The following is a 21,073-nucleotide window of genomic DNA, read 5'->3' on the forward strand; positions in this document are numbered from 1 at the left end:
AGGACACGATGATATCGGCCGCCCAGCTCCTAGATGAGCTTATGGGCCGGGACAGAAACCTGGCCCCGGATGAGAAGCGCAGCAACGTGCGGTGGGACCATGAGAGCGTGAGTGAAGCGGAGCCGCCTCTCCCCTCCCTCCCTCCCTCTTTCCCATCCCCCTCGCAGGGCCGGGGTTTTGTCGTAGCGACACGGGCCGCGGGTGCGGGCCTGCAGCTTCTCCCGGCCCGGGGACAGCAGCGGGGGGGAAGGGATGAGGTGCCGGCCATGGAGGGGTTCCCCGGGCTTTGTCGGGGGTGCGGGCCGGGCCCTTCGTGCGGAGCCTGCGGCTGCGGGCTCCTGCATGGCGGCCGCGGGGCGGGCTAGGCCTGGGCCGTTGCGCGGGAACCTCGCTGAGCCTTAAGACGAGGAGGAGGAACCGAGTGGCCGGGAGGGAGGGGGATCCCGCCATAGCAAGGCTGTGCGAGAGGGCTTGCGCTGTTGTTTGGGCCGCTGGGAGGAGAGAGGCCTTGTGTTTGGGTTTCGGCGCAAGGGGGGAGAGGATGTGTTCGCCCTGGCGTGTTTTCCAGGGAGTGTCGATAGACGGGAGTAGGGGGGTTCCGAGAGGCCTTTGGTGGCTGAGATCTCCCGTGGGGAAAAAGAAAAATAACGTGTTTTGGGGCGGGGATTGTGGAATTCTGCTTTTCTGAGCAGAAGCCTGCTGGCTTGCACGAAGGGAGATGAGAACGGATGTTGGTAGTTTGGAAGGCAAGTGTCTCTGGATCTCTTTCTGAGTGTGGTATTGGGGAAGGAAACAGAAGGGTACAGGCGTACTGACTTAACTATCTGGAGGTTGTAGCATAAGGAAGAACCGTAAGACATTTGAAACTGAGGATTCTGCTAAGAAAAGCTTGATTCCTTCCATAGTTTCTCAGTCAAAGGAGTTCCGCAGCTCCTGGGGGGGGGCTAACCTAAGCAGTACTATTGTTTAGTAGTACTTAAGTATTTTTTGTTAATGTGGCGATTCATTAATTTTCTGCAATAAATAGCTCAAACAAGACTTTTCAAATTATTATTATTGTTGTTGTTATTTATTATTATTAATAATAATAATAATAATAATTTGGAGTGGGGTTTCTTCCCAGGTATGGTCGAGCTTGAATGAATGATGACTTTTAGTGACATCCATCATAGTCGTATTGTATACAAAGTTCCTATAGCTGCTTTTTTGGGAGAGATGAATACTCTGCTGAAATACTCCCCCCCCTCCCCCCCTCCTTTATGGTATATTTTTTGAGTTACGGTATATGTTAAAAGAAAATGTCACAGTTACAATAGTTTATTTAGTGCCTGTGTGATAGGAATTTCTGTGGTTTAAGCTGCAAAAAGCATCTAGCTCCTCCCCCCTTAGCATTTACTTAGGATGTTGTTAAATTGGGAGGAGGGAGAAATGTTTGCTTTTGGCTGTTCTAAATTGCATCTGAATCACAGAGGTGGGAATTTCATGCTTTCAAACAAGAGTTATGTTATTTTAAAGATGGCTAGTACATGTTTTAATTTGTCTTGGAGTGCATCATATAAAGACAAATAGATTTTGCAAGTGCAAGGAACTTCCCTTCCCCCCCCCCTTGAAAAATACTGCTATATAGGTAAGCTGTGCACATGGGAAGGAAATTGTGAGTTCAGGAAGTTTTCATTACTTTTTTAATGTCTTTCTAGACATTCTCTTATTAACCAAATAGCATTATTCAGTTAGGTGTTTGGTTACATATTATCTTTTGATTCTGAACTCAAAATAAGGAGGAGTTGTTCAGATTTGGAAATACAAAGTAAATGGCTTGAGCCATGTTGGTCCAGGTAGAATAGATAAGGGGATTGTTTTGGTTTATTTTTTAAGGTGAGAAAGATTTTTTTTCCTTCCCCCCCCCCTTCTCTTTAATCTGGTTCAGATGACTTTCTTCATCTTCAAATGAGCAGATTTTTCAATTTTAGACTGAAGAGATTGACTATAACCATAGGAAGCTGTCTCTAAGCTGTTGTTCAATTTTGTTGTTTCAGAAACGGGGCCTTGTCTATTCTTCCCAGTCCTCCTCTGACAATTTAGAAAGTGGAGAGCTGTCCTGTGTCTGAGGCCGGTGGGAAATTCGCAGGCTTAGGGTTGAGCCTTCAGTCTTGCAGGAACTACTGCTGTTTGCTCTGCTCCTGCTTTTGTTTATGAAGTTTCTAGGACCATAATTAAATGCAACCTCTCCGAAAGAAACGTTTTCAAAGATTCCTATAGCCAACTGACAAGTTCATAAAAAAAATTCACCGCTGTTAAAACATGTGCTTCAGTTTGACTTCCTGCATCACCTAAAGATTGAATTTGCAATGCTGACGTGTATTAAAAGACAGGAAATGCAGATAAGGTTCAATTAGTAACATTAATTCACCTGCTTCACTGCTGTTTTACTTTTCAGATGAAATACATATGCTAATGTCATTTCTTGTAAAATTAGGCATATATCAACATGTAGCCTTTTCAATGTAAGCATGTTGTACTCATACCAGACTTCAGGATTTTGTGTCACATTTCATCAGTTTTAGATATGGAAGGTTATCAAAACAAGCTCATTGCTATTTTCTTTATCGTTTGTAAATTGCATCTAGGTAGATATCAAAAACTATATGGAAGGTGCAATGAAATACAAGCTAGGAGTATATTGTTTTGAAGGTGTGGAAGCAGAGTGTGTGACAGCTGAGCATTTATTTGCAGTTCTAATGAAACATGTTGGTCATGTATTGTAGAGCCTTTTGTAGAGCTTAAGTTCTTACTTTAAAACTTTGACATGATTAAAGCCTTTAATCTTAAAAAAATTGAAATCCCAGTTGCTGTATATTTCAGTGTTGCAGCATGTCCTTAGATGATCAATTCTAGTTTTGGCATAAAGGCTTTCTGTTTTGTATGCAGGAGGAAATTATTAGTATTAGTTTAGTCTTTCTGCTTACTGTCATATCTGTAGACAAAGTATATTTCTGGAACACTAACTTACTGATGCATGCATTCTTGCTTTAATATGCCACCTATACAAAACAAATTCATGTGGAAACAGTGATTGCCTAAGAGTTCTGAGGCCGTTCTGTAGCACAAGAAAGCCCAACATTGACTACCCATGCTTCGTATAAGGCTTTGAGATTGTGATGGTTCCTTCAAGGTGAATTCAGTGTTTTCAGAAGGTAGGGAGGGGTGGAGAGCTGTTATGGACAAGTGACTGTGAGCAGTTATCTCTGATAGGAATGCGGTTTCTCAAAATGTAGGTTCTGTGTTTAACTTATGATTTGATGGTATTAGCTATTTATGATGTGTTACACTTTTATTTTTTTAATGACAAAGACCTAAATTGGTTTGCATCTAGATGGAATCTCAGAACTTAATCCTCCAGGGGACGAGGGGTGGAAGACGCTAAGTGTTACTTGTTTTGGAAGAATATTAGTAATGGAAGGTTATCTCTTAAGAGTGGGGTTTGGGAGAAGGGCTTATGTTTGTTTGGTTTTGGGTGGGTGGGTGTTGCTCATAAAATGTCCGATGCATGTGAACTTTAATGGTTTCAAAGGACTCATCTATATGAAGGATTTTACTGGTTTTTGGTGTGTAAGCCACAACCTGCTGGATTTTATTCTCAGCCTTTTTACTAGGAATTGTCTGCCTAAAGGAATTTGCTTACAAAATTGTTTATTACAGTTATACTGATACTTCTCCATCAGTAAATAATTTCTTGCAGAAGAGGAACGTGTTAATGTTGAAGTATTAATGATCTAGAGCTGTCAGTAGTTCCTTTACGTAGGAAAGCTTTGAATTGGTTCACAAACTCTGGAAGAGCTAGCCATTCTTGCTGTCAGCTTAGTCAACTTTGAGGTGAAGGATACTACTTTCCCACCTCCAAGAGATTTCAAGGATTAGTGAATTTGAGATGAAGAAGTAGAAAGTTTCAAGTGTCTATCTGTATTTGTTCTAGTGTCTTACCGAAATGTGAGACCCTAAGGGTTTTGAGACACAAGCTATGGCTAATCCTGCTGCAGTAGGTTGACAGTAACATTCCTCTCTGTTACACCTTCTTGGTAGTGGAGTCATCAGAATTATTTCGCAAAAAGGAGTAAGTGCTTGTTACCTGCATAGGTAAATATCCATACTAAACTGCCCATTGCTCTGTTTCTGCAAATATGGAATGTATTTCCATATTACTTTTGACTTGTGCTAAGTGCAGCAGTCTGATAAGCCACGGGTGAGTAATGCCATTTGAAGCTTACCACCTCTGTTTCAGTCCTTTAATGGCTCTGTGATGCTTCAGCCATTTCTTGGCCCTTTCTATTCTTACTCATCATTGATTGTTTGAGACCGACTGTAAGTGCAGCTGACTGGCATCTACAGCTTGTCAAGGCAGATGTACCATACCCTGAAGCTCAGCCAGAATGATACCTTTCAAGATAGCTGCAAGATTCTCTCAAGTTATGTTTTTTTGTTGAAGCAAAATCAGTTGAAGAGCATAATGAAATACATATGAGAGGGAGAAAATTGCTGCAGACACTAGTCTGAATCAGTCTAAGTATTTCTCTGCAGGCTGCCTCTTAGGAGAGCACGTCAATGAATTCACTAGGTGCCATAGCATCCAGAGGCAGTTAGGAGAAAATTACTGCAACTTTTCAGTGTGTGTGGCTTTAGTTGTTGGATTTTTAAAATACATAAATAATTAATACAATGTGTGACACATGTTTAAGCTGCATATTTTAGTATTGGTCACTACAGTTTTTGGCTGTAACCATCAGCTCCTAAGAGGAGGCTTTTCCTAGCAGTGCTGCTTCATAAAATCATTTTAACTATTTCTGGTGTGGGTTTTTTTTTTCTTTTCATCATACTTCTGCCTCTAATAACTTTTCCTTTGCTCCTTTCGTTGCTTCTTATTTCAAAACTGTTACAGGCCGGTTTGCATAATTTTTGAGCTTATAGAAGATGTTCTACAACTCTTTTTACAGCATAATATGGTCAGACCATTACTGTTGTGCTCTCTATGTCTTAGGAAATTGTCTAATCCATCCCTGAAATTTTTTTGGGGAAGTGCCTTTTTGCTGACCCTAATACCTAGACATGAGGTTCAGAAAATGGAGGAGAAAGAGAATGTAGAGAGAAATTCTATTTCTATTGACTAGTACAGGTGTTCATCCCAGAAACTGCTCCCTTGAAACAACTTGATATTAAAACAAGGGATATTGCAGCTTTCAGAGAAGAGACCAGATTGTGAAACCAGATTTTGTCCAGTAACTTTCTCCTTGCTTCCTGAGAAGAAAAAAAATTGTGATTTTGTATGGTGTTTTCTCAACTGTTCTTGATAAATTGCTTCAGATAGGTGCCACAGCGTCATAACCTGGATCACAGGAGAAGTATTCAAATTCCATAATAAAAGAGATTTTTTGTTTTGTTTTTTTTGTATCCATGGCTTGTTAGTAGAAAGCGTGATTGTTTTTCTGTGTAATCTGTAAAGCAGTCAGTCCAGTTTTAACTTCCGTAGTCTGATTTGCAGTCTGGCAGTTAGCATGGAAAAGTAAATCAGACTGACCTAATTTGATCAACCGGTGTCACCTCATTTCAGTGAGGTGTTGGTGTGGGGTCCATTTTGGGTCTTTCTCCTCACCCTCATTTGTTAAAATACTTCAAAATGTATCTTAGGAAATAATATGTCACAAATCTTTGTCTACAGTATATGTGAGAGTATTAGAACTGGGTTGTAATAGGCAGTAGCAATTATTAGATTTGCCAAATGTTAGAAACTGGTGTAACATAAAAGAGATGTTAGAAGAATGTCCAGGCTAGTTTTGGATTGACACTTAATTAATAGCAATCGTGTCTAGGGGAAGGGTCTATTGAAGAATTAATTATTTAAGATTGCTTATGAAGTTAGGGGTGAAAGTATTTCTGATTTTCTCTTTTTGGCTGTTCTGATAGATAGACAGACAGGAGATATTTCTTTGTATGAACTTCAAGAACTGACCAACTTGACTAGCTAAGCCCATGCTCATGGGTGAATAATCTTTTTAACAAAAGCTGGTTTTATCCCATCATATGTTAAGTATTTACTGGCTAGGCTACCAGGTTGGTTTTTTCCTAACTTCCTGGTGGTATTTTTCTGTTATCAAAAAGAACCTGACTTGCTAATGTAAAAATAGGCTATGTAGAAACAAAACAAACCCTTTTTTGGTTGGCAGGAAGCCAGGTTAAAATGAATGTCTTCTGTGTCTGCCTTAAGAGGTATACAATGTCTCTTTGCATATCATTCTTAAAGTAGGGATTTTTAAAAGCATTGGAATGGGGAAGCTTTTGGATAGTCATCGTGTGTGTTCTTAAGTCTTTCAATTGACATCAGAATCCTTGAGGCAGTACCTTATGCTTGAATGCTGATGGCTCCTCTTCTCCAAGCCAGTAGCATTGAAGAAATGGAGGCTGAACACACAATTGTTACAGACAAGCTAAGAGGAACTTGCTTTCATGCTTCCACGGCAGACATTTTCACACTTAAGGAATTTCACAGTAACTTTTTTTAATAGTCCAATCTGATTTAATTCCTTTGGAAGTATCAAATACTATATTGTATTTACAAATAGATGACACTTTCCTGTAATCTTAAATATTTAGCAGTAAAATTAAGGAATACCATTATTGCAATGGAAGGTAAGAATTTTGGTGTTTTGTCATTAAGATGCACCTTGTAGCACTTACTGCTACCAAGTAACACAAAGATAGAGGGTGTACCTGTGTAAAATTTTCTGAAATTGTGCAGTGAACAAAGGGGATTTTTACACTGTATTTTAGAAAATAGAAGCTATTGCCTAAAATTGCTAATTAATGAGGAAAAAAATGATGCCTGTTTCTTTCTTCTCCTCTGTCAGGTTTGTAAATACTACCTTTGTGGCTTTTGCCCAGCTGAATTATTTACAAATACCCGTTCTGATTTAGGTAAGTCTGTAAGTCTTGTAACTTTTAATCACTTATATGTAATTACAATTAAACTTTTGTTTGCAAACTACATTTTTATTGTTTAATGCTCTGTCAAATCACTTTGAAAATAGACTTTTTTATTTTTAAAGGATTGCCAGTGATATAATATGTTAAGAGCAATATTTATTCCAGATCCTACTTCCTCTAAGTGAAAAAACTTTATTTTTTAATTTTTTTCTTACAGTGTAAGCTAAATTATTGGGTGTGGGGTGTTTTCTCCTCCTGAAGTGCTGACTTCTAGTTTGGTTTATTCTACCTGGGCAGGGTTTTAACTCACTTTTGTGTGAGTATAGGTTTTTGAGCTTCTTTATGTTAGAGACTCATTTACTGTAATAGTTATTACTGAAGGCCATCTCTAAATTACTAGTAGCTTTCAAGCGATGGTATGTGGACAACAAGTAGTTTGGAGACGGTAACTAGGAAAAACAGGCTTCTTTCTTAGCATTAATTTCCAAGTCCATTGAAGAGTTTGACAGGCTGGGGAAGGTGGGGAATTTTAACATGACTACCTTCATGAACTCAGGCCACATACCTCCTAATTTTACTCTGAAGATCAACATTTTAAGTAGCCAGTTTTTATTACAAAGAACATTGTCTGGAGCTTAGAAAGTGCTTGGTTAAATTACCTTTCATATGTAATTTTCCGCTTTTTTTTTTTAAAGGCCCCAGGTGTTTAAGGTATTATTTTGTTTGTGTAGTTTTACTGATGTAGAACTTGATCTGGAAATTCTATTTTATATGAAGACTTTATATGTCATTCAGAATCTCCTTTGATTTTATAATTACTAAACCATATTGGCATTCTTTTTCTTTAATGTGTCTTTCAAACTCCAAGCAAAGGAAGCAGAAAGGCAGGCATAAAAGTCCCTGGGAAGTGTTTATAGCTCTGTTCTGTCATGGTGCACAAACAAATGCTGATGGAGTGTGAATACAGCATTCAAAAATGCAAGCTTAAACTTTTGTGTGGTCTTTTCAGGTCCTTGTGAAAAAATTCATGATGAAAATCTACGTAAACAGTAAGTATGTTGGTTGATATGTTAATGCAAATAGAGTTTCTAGTATGCTTGAAATTGCCTAAAAGCAACCCAAGCATGAGAAACTAGTTGCTTTTTGATTTATGTAAACATTTATTTAAATGTATAATATTCTCTTACCTTGAGCAAGAATTTATAACATTGCAGGTTTTTTTATTTTTCATATATTATGGAGTGACATGAGCTTTCATTTTTAAAATATTTTGCCAGATACGAGAAGAGCTCTCGTTTTATGAAAGTGGGCTATGAAAGAGACTTCTTACGCTATTTACAAAGCTTACTGGCAGAGGTAGAACGCAGGATTCGAAGAGGCCATGCTCGTTTGGCACTGTCACAGAATCAACAGTCTTCTGGGGTGAGTCTGGAAGAATCATTTGGGCAATTTTTCCTCTAGATAGCGTCTTTATGTTCTCTTTACCTTGTCTCTTTGGGTAAAAGATACTGTTTTCCAGAAGATTCCCATTAAATAAGTCTCTTCATCTGTTAGCCAGCAGACTGCATCTAGCCCTAATGGACAAGCCAAGTGGCTCCACAGTCAGCAAGAGTCCCTCTCTGTTCTCCCTGTCTCGGTTTCCTCAGAATCAGTATCTGTTCTCTGCCCTGGAACATTAATCCTATCAAGTGTTGCCTTTACCCTCTTAACCTCAATTTACCTTCTCTCCCTTAGTGGCATATTCCTCCTTCCCTCCACTAGTAAGCTATATCATGGTGATAGTACTGAAGTAGGCAAGCACTGGGTCTTCCAGCAGCTGATGGAGCTAAATCCCCCTGTCAGCTGCCCCCCTTAGGCAGTAGCCTTTTTCTGCTCCAGCACCACCATTGGCAGGCGGTGATGGAATCACGGAAGTTTGAGAAAGAAATACTTCTGTGCAACTTTCTCAGTTCCAAGCTGCATACTGGACAGCTGTTAATGAAAGGCTTCAACTGACTGGGAGAAAAATTTTACATGTTTGCTCCACTTGTTTTTTCTTGTCCCCTGATTGATTTGGAGCAGCAACTGTGGCCTGTGCTCTGAGAGTTTTCTGACTGCTAGGGTAGCCTTGTTCCTTTTTGCTGCCCCGGTTAATTGTTCTGTGCAAAGTCCAGTTGCTTCAGAAGGGGCTGTGGACAGTATCTTCAGTCAAGAGAGCTTATTAGCTGTGGAGTAGAGCAAAGGTTGTGGGGGAGGCAGATGTAAGTCTATTCCGGCAGCCTACAGAGAGGACACTACTACTAAGTACATTCTGGATGAAGTGACATTCTTTTTGCATTTATGCTCAGAAGTTAAATTTCAGAGCCCACAGAACTTCTAAGTCATTCTTGAGTGTCTGCAAAGATACGTAATAGCTGCATGGCAGTTTCAGGGTTTAAATTTAGGACTTTGAATTCAGATGTCATACCTTTTATGGGCCAGGGCCTTCAACGGTTTTGTTGATTTAGGAGGAATTAGTGTGACCAGAACTTGCTTCACTCAGCAAAAGTGGAGAAAGCTGTGTTGAGGAGTGTTTTATGTTAGACTAGACTATTATTAGTAGGTCTTCATGGGAGAAGAGGCAGGAGAAGGTTATTCCTGAAGTGTCTCTGGAATATGAGAAGACATACATTCGTGTGTTTTAAAGTTATTTTAACTAAAACAAAACAAAACAAAAAAACCCACTTGTACTGTTTGGCAGGGAGCGGGACCTACCGGTAAAAATGAAGAGAAGATTCAGGTGTTAACTGACAAAATTGATGTACTTCTACAACAGGTGAGGTTTTTTTACCCCCTGTAAGAGAGATCTCTTGCTTTTGTTACTTGATTAAAAATTATAGTTGAATTTTTTTGTTGTGCTTTAGATTGAAGAACTAGGTTCAGAAGGGAAAGTGGAAGAGGCACAAGGAATGATGAAACTTGTTGAACAGCTGAAGGAAGAGAGAGAATTGCTGAGATCTACAACTTCAGTAAGTAATGTGTTTGTAGTTCTGTCAAACTTATTTCAAAATTTGGTGCAACAGTACGTTCTTAATAACCTTGTCCTTACACTGAAGGCATGCAAGTTCTGTGCAGAATTTATTAGACAATAACATGACATTTAAATGTGTTAATCCAGTGTGTTGATTTAGCATGCTACCTTGAGACGGGGTTTCATGCACACAAATTATGAAGTTATTTACACGGCAGTCCTGGAGGTGAGCTTGCATCTTACTCTAGTTCAGGTCTCAATTAAACTTTGCCGTGTAGCCTCTGCAATATTATTTCACTGAATTAACAATCTGACTGTGTTACGTAAAGCCCTTGTGTTAGGGCTGTGACTAGACAGGCATCTGACTTACAGAGCTACAGAAGCCAAAGGTAATGTGTTAAGTAGCAAGTTCCTGTCAACAAAAAGGAGCTTATGTTTAAACATTGTATTTTGGTGTTTAATAATATGCTTAAATTGTGATTCCTGTTTTATTTTTTTAAAGTTCTTAAATGTTGCAGGACAGTTTGTGTCCATACTATATGATTCATGAACACTGCGCAGCAATAATCACTTGGGTTTATGTTGAAATTCCAGTGTATTTCTCATATGTCTGTTGAAACAGTAAATTAATTTCACCACCATTCTTTTAAGTAGCAGCCCAGTGTTCCTTTTTGTATTTCTTCATGAGCCTTTTCATTCCTTGAGACATACTCCGTGGTTATTCTGCAGCTCCAGACATTTCAGTTGATGCCAAAGAAACCATCTTAAGAGAAAACTGACTTTTATTTTCCTTAATCCCAAGATAGCAAGGAAGCTGCAGATATGGCTATATACATATTACTCCCTTGCAGTGAGGAATAAGGTTTGTTTTGTGTGTTTTCTAATTGAGTCTTTCCTTGTGACTTACGTGGAACGGGCGTACGTAGCCTATTTTTGCCCTGTTCATCCTAGTAGGTGCAGTGCTCCGAAGACAAAGCATGCAGTTACGATTTTCAGCTTTCACTAGTGCCTAGGATTTGACAAGAGTAACAGTAAAGTTCTAAACCTCTTTGCTGGCTTCTAGCTAAAACTCTTTTGCTTTATCGAATGTTTTTCTTTTGCAGACAATTGAGAGCTTTGCAGCCCAAGAAAAGCAAATGGAAGTTTGTGAAGTTTGTGGAGCCTTTTTAATTGTAGGAGATGCACAGTCCAGGGTAGATGACCACTTGATGGGAAAGCAGCACATGGGTTATGCCAAAATAAAAGCTACTGTAGAAGATTTAAAAGTAAGCATCTCTTCAGTTATTAAACATAAAAAATTGCTTGGAGGCTTCCTATGGTAAAAAAAAGGCTGTCCAGTGGACTTCCTCAAGTGGGTGAAATACTCCAAAGATGGTATATAAAAATTAAATGGAATCCTACTACACGTGTAGCGTTGTGCTTGCACTGACATTCTTTGCCGTATGTGATTACACTAGATATAAGCAAAGATGTGAATTCAGGTGGGAATTTTTTGTGGCCTTTGTAAAGAACTGTAGTGTGGCCTCTGTTCTTGTGAGAATGACAAGCAAAAGAGTTCTGCAAGACAAAGGATTTCCGTTTCAGGGATTTTAGAAAGCGCTTCTACGTAGGTCGTCCTTTGTTTGGGGAAAAAAAACCCTGAAATATTTTAAAAGTTTCAGTTTCTACATCCTCAGAATGTATAAACTAAGTTATATTGAATGATTTATCTTGATTAATCTTCATTTCTTTGTGTGAATTTTTTTTAAGGAAAAGTTACGAAAAAGAACAGAGGAACCTGACCGTGATGACAGGTTAAAAAAAGAGAAACAAGAACGAGAGGAGAGAGAGAAAGAGAGGGAACGGGAAAGAGAAGAGCGGGAAAGGAAGAGACGACGTGAGGAAGAAGAAAAGGAAAAAGAGAGGGCTCGTGATAGAGAGAGACGTAAAAGGAGTCGTTCACGGAGTAGACATTCAAGCAGAACATCTGACAGAAGATGCAGCCGTTCACGAGACCACAAAAGATCAAGAAGCAGAGAAAGAAGGCGAAGCAGGTATGTGTGTGTGTATGCATAAGTATTTTCATGTAACTTTCCAAAATGTAAAAATCTTGTGGTGACTTGATCTGTCAGCCTGGGTCACATCACTGATTCGTTAGCTTCACTGTTCTTATCTCTTAAGTGAAGACATACTTTACTGGTTCTAAGGATAAGCAAGTCTTGCTGCATGTTCACTGTCTTCTCTCTTCACTTTTGGAAGTAGATAACACCATTGTGGTGGAAGTGGTCTTACGAGGGAGCTTTGAGTAGACAAATGCTCCCAAAGAACAGGGTCTTGTTTTTTCCTTAAGTTGGTCTTTAATTCATAGTAGTGGATATGTTTAAGCTGTGTGGTTGAATGTTTGAGTAAATGAAGAAGGCAATATGAAGCCAGGTCTTACCTACTGAGAAATATTTATATACAGTATGCTAAGGCTTGGTTTAAATATTTGTTTTCTGCAAATAATCAATGTATTAGAAAGTGCTACTGTTTTACTATTATATCTTCTGAGTTAGAAAATACCAGCTGACATTTACATTTTTGACATTTTCTCTGAATGTTAAGGAGTCGTGACCGAAGAAGAAGCAGAAGTCATGATAGATCAGAAAGAAAACATAGGTCTCGCAGTAGGGACAGGAGACGATCAAAAAGCCGGGATCGGAAATCCTACAAGCACAGAAGCAAAAGCAGAGAGAGAGAACAAGACAGGAAGTCAAAAGAAAAAGGTATGTTTGTGTGAAGACTGAGTTCGTATAGTTCTGAAACTTAATCTTTCCCTAAAGTCTCAAACGCTCTTAGTCTTTCAGTGAGTGACTGAAAGTTCTTCTTAGCATCAAATCAGGTCTGGTTTTATAAGCTGGATATGTTGCTGTTAACCAATTTGAAGCGTTTTGTTCGTTCCAGTTACCGTTAATGCACATGCGTGCATACATACACCCCAGTGTCCACCTCTTACCTGTTACAGTAGTTATTAAAAGCTTACCACTTTGTCTGCAAATGAAGTGTGTGAGGATTTTGATGTATTTTAAGACCTGTTTACTGTTTGCCTTTAGAAAAACATACGCCTGTAATCAGATTTTCATAAGAGTGAATATCTTCTCCTACTGTTAGCAGATATTTCTGTAATTACCCTTTGCTGGTACATGTTTTGTGGGAGATTGATAGCTGGTTTTTCACCTGTACTGTCTATTGCTTCTCTACACTATCATGTTTCCTTTATTTTCCTTTAACAGTGCTTTTAAGTGGTTTGTTTTTCTAATCTATGAATGCAGTCCAAGACAAATCTTGCAGAATTTCTGTAATGCTCTAAATTACAATTTCATGCCCTCTCCCCAATCTCCTGCTCTTCCCCCCATCCTTCCCCCTTAGTTTTTTGTTGGTTTGTTTTTTTTGGTTTTGTTTTGTTTTGTTTTAAATTAAGTGAGATTTGCTTTGTCAGTATTCAGGTGAGTCTCAAAGGAATGCTGTATTAGTCCTTGGAACGCTTTTATAGCAGTACATGCCATGTACAACAGCATTGATGGTGACTCACTGTTTCATCAAAGGCTGGTGTTCAGAAGCTTTCACAGATTCACATTCTGTGAAAAGATACTAATTCACTGTTATTGCTAAATTTCCCCCTTTAAAAGTCTTTTGAAACTTCTGGAGGAATGTAATACTAACTTCTGGCTTAAACGACTGGCTCTGTTAGGGTGCTGACTGATGTCCAGTCTGAAACAGCCACCCCACTTCATTATTAGAGCTGACCGTCAGTGACGGAGGAGACAATTCTGTTATGTTTCTAAGGTACTTTTGAGGTTCTCTGGAATGAAAGGTGCTATGTGCATGTTTCTGGATTGCACAGGCCTGTTTGCCCTACCCTTTTCCATATTTATCCAGCGGATTAGTTCCCAAGATGTTGGTAATGCTTCGTGTATTTTTCTTGCCTGACTTCCTTGGACTGTTTTAATTTTTCTGGTTTATATTACAGTGCATCTTTAGTATTGCTTCTTCTCTCATTTTGTTTTGCCCTTTATAAGCAAGTGGTTTTTAGCTGCTTGCTCATTGGCAGTGGAACTGATGCGTAGTGTTTAAACTCAGATTCAGCGCTGTAGCCTATGTCCTTTTGTTTCTTTATTCCTACCTGATATTGTGCCTTTTTTGCCTACTTTATGAACAGATTTCTGGTACTTAGTCAAGAATGTCCTATTCAGTATTCTGTGTGTATCTATGCATATAAATAACTGTGTTCTTATTTATTCAAATTTGGTCTGGTTTTGAGCTTAATGGCTGTTCAGTTCTTTCCTTAATCCTTAAATAGAGGAGCTAGTGAACTTTCTTCAGCATCTCAATATTTTTAGTTCTAACTTGACTGATTTCCTTGCTGGCCATTTTATTTGCTGCTTGCTACTTTCTTCCTCCAGAAATGAGAACAGTGAGGTGGTGCTATGAACTGTGATGAAAATTCCACCCGGGAAAATCAATTGCTTTTCTGACTATGTAATCATAACATTTGTAGAAACACAAATAGGCCTTAGAGCAGGACTGTAATGCTGAAGAAGTTTGTGTTCCCTTTGTTGGGAAAATCTTTAATAAAAAAAGGAGGGGAAAAAAGGAAAAAACCCCAAACGAATAGTATTTAACAAGCAAGCATTGAATTACTATGATGAAACTGTAAACACCATTACATCCTCATGTTTGCAATGTGTCATTGTAGGTAGTTAAGTAGACAGCTTTAGAGGTTCATATATCTGAACCATGTGGCTGGCTACCTGCTCTACTGTTTGCACAAAAAGAAGTCATGTAGAAGTTAAGACTTAACATATTACATTTACTGCTCCATTAGTAATATTGGCTTCAGAATCTAGTTGTCTTTATATTCATTCACCATTGGTCTGCAATTATAGAAGTAAGCAGCAAAGGCCTGGCTGTAACTACTCATGGTAGTGCCTTTCATCTTGAAATCTCAAACAGCTTTATAAACATGAATCTTAACAGGAAAAAAGCAAGGCACAGTTGCCCAAGACTTGCCTACTGTTACACATTAAATTAGTGCCATACTTTGAAAATTTGGAAGTCCTGGCTTCTTGTTCACTAAAATACTGTGGAATACGGCGACCTTTAAGATTGTAAGAAAAAAGTATATGTAAAAATGGAGACAATTTCTGACTCAGGTTTCAGGAGTACATTTGCTAAAGGAGGGAGCCTGCCAGCCATAAACACCAGCTGAGCATTAGCTTAATATAAACCAGCAGAACGCAACTACTGTTCAAGTAAACTAACTTCAAAGTAGGTGGAATAAATAGGGTTGGTTGGTTTTTTTTTTTAAGAAAAGGAAAACATCTGTTCTGCAAGTACCTTCATTTTATGAGGGGTTTATACTGGAACATGCCTCCAGAGCACTTTAACTTGGCTCTTTAGCTTCCTTGATCTGGATTCATATATAAAAATAACTGTATTTGTGATTGTGTTTTCATGTTAGTGATTAAACCTCAGCAGATACTGTCAGAACACCCAAACCCTCAGTAACACTGGATATTATGTTTGATTTTTGCATTCTTTGAACAGTAAAACCATTCACATTATCTTGGTAAGAATTCTCACAAAATAAATCTCAGTTGCCCACACGAACTCAATCAGACAAATGTGCATGTGTTGAATCAGGAAGCAAAGTCAATATTACATGATGATACCTAATAGATCACAGCTGAAATAATATACACAGTTTCAACAGCAAACTAATTATATGTGCTTTTAAAGAAAGAAATCTTACTGATTGAAAATACAGTGGAGGAACTTAACTGCTTGCAGATACTCCAGGAGTTGAAAGAAGTTCAGTTATTGGACTATTTGTTGAATACACTTTCTCAGTTCTGCTTGGCAAACTGGAGGTTTGCTACGGTAAAACTATTTTATTATTAAAGTTTTAGAAGAGTTTCATCTCTCATACCACAGTTTAATAGTAGGTTTTTAACCTTAAGCAAAATTATCCTTTCCGACCAAATTCAAGAAACAAACAAGACAGAACAAAACCCTGCACACTGCACATCCATAGGGCTATTAAGATCTACCATATCTACATAGGACAGAAGATAAGATTATTGGACTGACTACTAGTCCTCTGCGGGGAAACAAGACTACTATTCCTCAGTGGATCTACGTGTGCATCGGAGATACCTATAAGACACAAAAAGAAGACTTTTTAACAAGGTTAGTTAGAGTGCAATCTACCTGCGGAGTTGCAAAACCGAGGGCAGACAGATACAAAATTACTAGTTCTTCAGTTAGCTTTTTGACATCGCTGGGTGCTTTCTCCAAGCACTGTGCACTGGATGTGCTGCTTCAGATGAAACCTCAGTAGCAGTGTTCATTAGGCAGTTGTCCTCATTTCTGTGGGGGGGCTTTACCCCTCCCTTTGGTGGTCTGTTTTAAAACAAAGAAGTTGGGATGTTGCTTCTCTTTTAAAGCTTAATTTCTACTTTGTCTTCTGAAATACAAAAGTGTGTTATGCCAGTCTAGGTCATAACATTATTTAAAATAGCTTTTTCAGAGTGTTCAATCTGTGTTGGGGATATATATATATACTTATATTATTTATTTTAATTGCCCGGATAGCAGGGAATAATCAGAAAAAAAGAGCATGAATGTTGTTCTGTATGATGACATCCGAGAGGTTGGTTTTTCAGATTTTTTTTTTTCTCTCTGAAGTGTCTTTACTGATCAAAGGTTGACTATTATGGTGTAAAATAATACATAAAGAATTGATGTTTTTATTAAATTTGCAAATACTGAATTTACGGATGAGGCACGCAGCTCTAATACTGAATGTTTTTCTTCCCATGGAAATATTTTTACTTCTGGCTTCCTTCCTTCTTTGAATATTATTGAGGAAAAGATGAGTTTTTCAGCAGTGTAGCAAACTCTTCAGCTTTCCAATTCGTGATGGAATTGTGGGGTCCTTCCATCTTGCTGTTCCTTTGCCTTTGGAAAATAGTGCTTTTTATAGATCTTCCAAACTGTCTCCCCAAGCCTTTTTAATGAGTGGATTATAAATGACTGCTGTTTTTATAAAATTGAGAATTAATAATGCTGACAAGCATGCTGCTTCTGTGACATACTGTACAGTAAAGTTAATTTTGATTGTCACTGTGATCCCCACCTTCAAAGCTAGCGGTCCTTAATATTGTTTGTTTCCCCGAGTATTTGATTGTTTGGGGTTGCTAGTTTTTTTAATTGGCAAGTATTGATTTATTTGATGCACTGATGCATTGTCGCATCACTCTTTTTTCTGCTTCTCTTTTCAAGAACCGTATTTAATGAGAATTGTAAAACCAAAGGCGGCCATACACATCATAAATTAAAACTTGGGGACAAAAAGAGTCCCACGATAAGTAAGGAAGCCATGCATCATAATTACACATTTGCCTAACTTCTTGACTACCTCTTTACCCCCAATTTTCAACAGACAGCTGAGTAGCTGCCTCTGTTAGGAGGTCTGTCCTTTCTCCTCTTTTCCCCACCCTGTACTGTCCCCTTTGACCTTTTTTTGTACCCTCTCCATTCCAGCATGGTAGTCTGAAGCCTATTTCTGTAACTTTTTGAGTATTACTGTTACTGCTATAGAAAGTAATTGTCCCATTTTGTATGCAATATATATCTCACATGTGCAATGTTTGTTTTTACTTTGAAATCCATGGTCAATGTCTTCTTTCATGGCAGAAAAGAGGGGATCTGATGATAAAAAAAGTAGTATGAAGTCCAGTAGTCGAGAAAAACAGAGTGAAGACACAAATACAGACTCGAAGGAGAGTGATACTAAGAATGAGGTCAATGGGACCAGTGAAGACATTAAATCTGAAGGTGACACTCAGTCCAATTAAAACTGATCTGATATGACCTCAGATCAGACAGAGGTAAGTGCATTATTTCAAACTTTGATTAGGGCTTTTTGTTACTGTTTAACAGTGCAGCGTAAGTATGCACAGATGAAGATGGAACTAAGCCAAGTAAGAAGACATACTAAAGCACCTTCTGAAGGAAAAGACAGTGTAGTCCTGCAAAACATTTTGAGGTACATTGTTTTGTCTCAGCTATTTTGTAGCAGACTCGTGCCCCCATTAGTGTGCCTCTTTGGGACATATTTGTAATATAGCCACCATAGAAAAATTAATTATCCTTTTTTATTTTTAGGGATTTTGTTATCGTTTTTTTTTAAAAAGTTGAACTGTTTTTGTATTTAAGTCCATATTGTGTTGGTACATCAGCAGAAACTTTTGCTTTAATACTTAATATTTGAGGCACATGTTGGACTACTTTGTTTTCATATAAACTGCTAGTATTTCTTTGTCAAGGATGTTTCTAGTTTTTTTGCTTTATTGCCTTGCATTCTAATGCAGTTTGTTCTGTAACTCGAGAGCCAGTAGCATTGGATTGATGGAAGTGTAGGGTTTATGAATTATTGCAGCTGACTACCATACCTCACACAGCGTTGGTGTTGTGAGCGGCCCATGAAAAGCCAAATTAAAAATCAAGGATTCAGTCAAACTAAGCAGGTACTCATGCCAGGTACTCCTTTCTCTACCCACATCCATGTTTGAATGCTGTTGCCTGTAATCTTTAAGCTTACTGTTGTGTTTTTGATTTTCAAGATAGTGAAAAGGACTTTTTGTGTATTGTGTGAATACTGTAAATCTGATGTTAACAGAATGGAATTTTCTTTCAACTGTATGTAGGGATGCAGTGCTGCCCAGAATTAGATATCTTTAAAGAGTTTAAAATGCAATAAACACTACATAATAATCGCCTTGTTACTTTCAATGCAATTCAAGTCTTTAAGAGGTATGTGTTTAATATTTCCTACTGTGTAGGAGAATTTGCAGTCAGCCATAGTACAGAGAAGTGGAATGGCTGATAACAGACTTCTAAGGCAAATGTAAATACAAAGGCAGATGCCACCAAATGATTACAATGTTCATGGCAAGAATGTATGCTGAAAAACTGTTTGTTGGAAATGAAACAGCTAAACAATAGGAAATACAAATACTGTATTGAAAGGCAAACTTGAAGTTTTTTCCCCGCTCTTGACATAGCTTTCTTACTCTTACAGAAGGTCTTTAGTTGTATTCCTGAAATAAGGAACTAACAATGGAGAGTACAGCTGATAAATGAGCTTCTTGCAACATAATTTGTTACTGTAGTTTCATTATTTATGCTAGGAATTCTTAAACACTTAATGTTGATTATTAAACCATTAATGCTACATTATTGCTTCTAAAGCCAGTCATGTTCAATGTTGACATTTTTGTAGAGTTAAGATGACAGCTAACAACTGGGCCAATATATAGGAATGGTAAACTAAATGCTCTTAATGCTGTCTAATTGTCTGTTTTCCCAAAATTTTGCATTATAGGACTACTACATGAAGAGTCTGCGAAGACAGCGGAAGACAGCTTAAACTGAAGATCTGCTTTAAAATGAGGTGAAAGAAAGCTGTAGTGGCGTAGAAAAATATAAAGTTGAGTTAGAAATTTTTTTTTTATAAAATTTAATTCAGGACTGGTGTTTCCTCCCAGAGTTCAGAAAGATGTGTTGATAATAGCACATATGCTACTGAGAATATAAGTCCTGTATCCTTTTTTTCTTTAAGACTTTTTAAGATAAGAAACCAACATAACCTGAACACATGGCTTGCTCAGTGTTTAATTGCAAGTTTTCATTCTTGGACTTTAAAAACACAAAAATAAATGTTTAGTATTTGTGTGAATCGAACTAAAATGAATCCCATTTTTACAACTAAGCTATTCCTAGCTTCTTGATATACGAGAAATGGAAATAAAGTATCTTTGAATTTCTGTTACAAATTTGATTGTCTCTGTCATTGAACGTTTAATATTAAATAAGTTTCTTTCCTAATAAATCTACTCATGTCTTCAAGCTTAGTCCATTAATTTGGATGCTTAGTTATTCTGTGGTGTTTGTGCGTTTGGGTTTTTTTGGTGCCATCAGTTAGTATTTCATTTCAAGCTTACTTTTTCAGCGGTTGGATTCTGTGTCCCCTAAAAAGTGCGGCTTATGCTGCAGCTGGGTAAGAAATTACAGAAATCTCGCAATAAAAATGTAGGTCTTAAGCCCTTATAAAGCAGTTAGACTTTTACAGCATTATCAGAAAGATGCCACTGCTGAGATTGGCCTTCAGACTGCCTTGATTTGCATTGTGGTATCAGTTTGGAATATTAATTAACAACTGTATGCAGTTGGTAAGCATGCACCGTCTGCATTTAGAACAGATACAAGGGAAAAGAGACATGCCTTATGCTTTCTTGTGAAGCTGTAGTGCAAGCAAGCGTAGTTCTTGTTGGAAAAGAACTGCGGTGTGTGCTACTCGGCAGTAGAGACAGTAAAGTGTACTTCAGTGCTGTGTCTGTAAGGCGTTGAATTTACATTTTTAAAAAAGGCATTATCCTTCATATTAGTATTCAGGACTCGACCATACATGTAACTGAAGTCATACATGGACAAAGCACTATTGTAACTTGCTGCTTCTAATTTTGGTGTGCCTTGTATCGTCTGTTTGTGGAAGTGCACTCATAAACAGACCTGCATGTTGGTCCCTCTGGTGAAATGGAGTGTTGGTTTTTGATAAGGAGGGATGCACATGCAGACAGCCGTGTTCCCTTCTTGACTTTTATCGTTCTAAAGCAGACACCCACACGGGGACACAGAGGATTGAGACTGGGTGGTGGGGTTTTTTGGAAAAACTTAACAAGAAAAATTAAAGTAAGTGGGAGCAAGTAAAGCTGTAACTTAGTTCTAGTTACGGACATCGCATGAACACCTACTCCTTTTGAAACTTGTAACTTTGGCCAAAACATTTGTCTTGCACCTTCCATTGCACGTATTTGTTATAGGACTAGCATTTTTTTCCCCTTCCTTATTTTGCACAGGTATAAATGATAAAATGAGGTAACTTATAGTCAATTGGACTGGGATTCAGATTCTGACATGTCTCATAGTGGAGTCTCTCTAGCGCATTGAAGATGAAGCAAAAATTCTGTCTTTCAGAGCATAGGAAACACAGTGCCTTTCTAGTAACTACCTTCAGATTTGACTGTAACG

General features: G+C 38.2%; 1 protein-coding gene across 6 annotated transcripts; it reads left to right on the forward strand.

The window, feature by feature from the left end:
• Positions 1–6: 6 nt before the first annotated feature.
• On the forward strand, positions 7–19,891 carry LUC7L3 (LUC7 like 3 pre-mRNA splicing factor). 6 transcript variants are annotated; one of them, XM_009279668.1, is made up of 13 exons: positions 7–107; positions 6,897–6,963; positions 7,982–8,021; positions 8,250–8,394; positions 9,692–9,766; positions 9,855–9,959; positions 11,065–11,226; positions 11,711–11,994; positions 12,545–12,705; positions 17,678–17,818; positions 17,924–18,029; positions 18,445–18,510; positions 19,368–19,891. In XM_009279668.1, the coding sequence occupies exons 1-12, from the start codon at positions 9–11 to the stop codon at positions 18,467–18,469; spliced, it is 1,410 nt and encodes a 469-aa protein (XP_009277943.1). In that variant the 5' UTR covers positions 7–8; the 3' UTR covers positions 18,470–18,510; positions 19,368–19,891. The 6 variants fall into 6 exon arrangements, 4 of the variants coding, with proteins under 4 accessions (XP_009277943.1, XP_009277944.1, XP_009277945.1 ...); XR_002086185.1 differs by having other exon boundaries at positions 17,924–18,523; XM_009279669.1 differs by lacking the exon at positions 18,445–18,510.
• Positions 19,892–21,073: the final 1,182 nt, after the last annotated feature.

Source organism: Aptenodytes forsteri, unplaced genomic scaffold (genome assembly GCF_000699145.1).
Source record: "Aptenodytes forsteri isolate BGI_AS27 unplaced genomic scaffold, ASM69914v1 Scaffold563, whole genome shotgun sequence".
NCBI lineage: Eukaryota > Metazoa > Chordata > Aves > Sphenisciformes > Spheniscidae > Aptenodytes > Aptenodytes forsteri.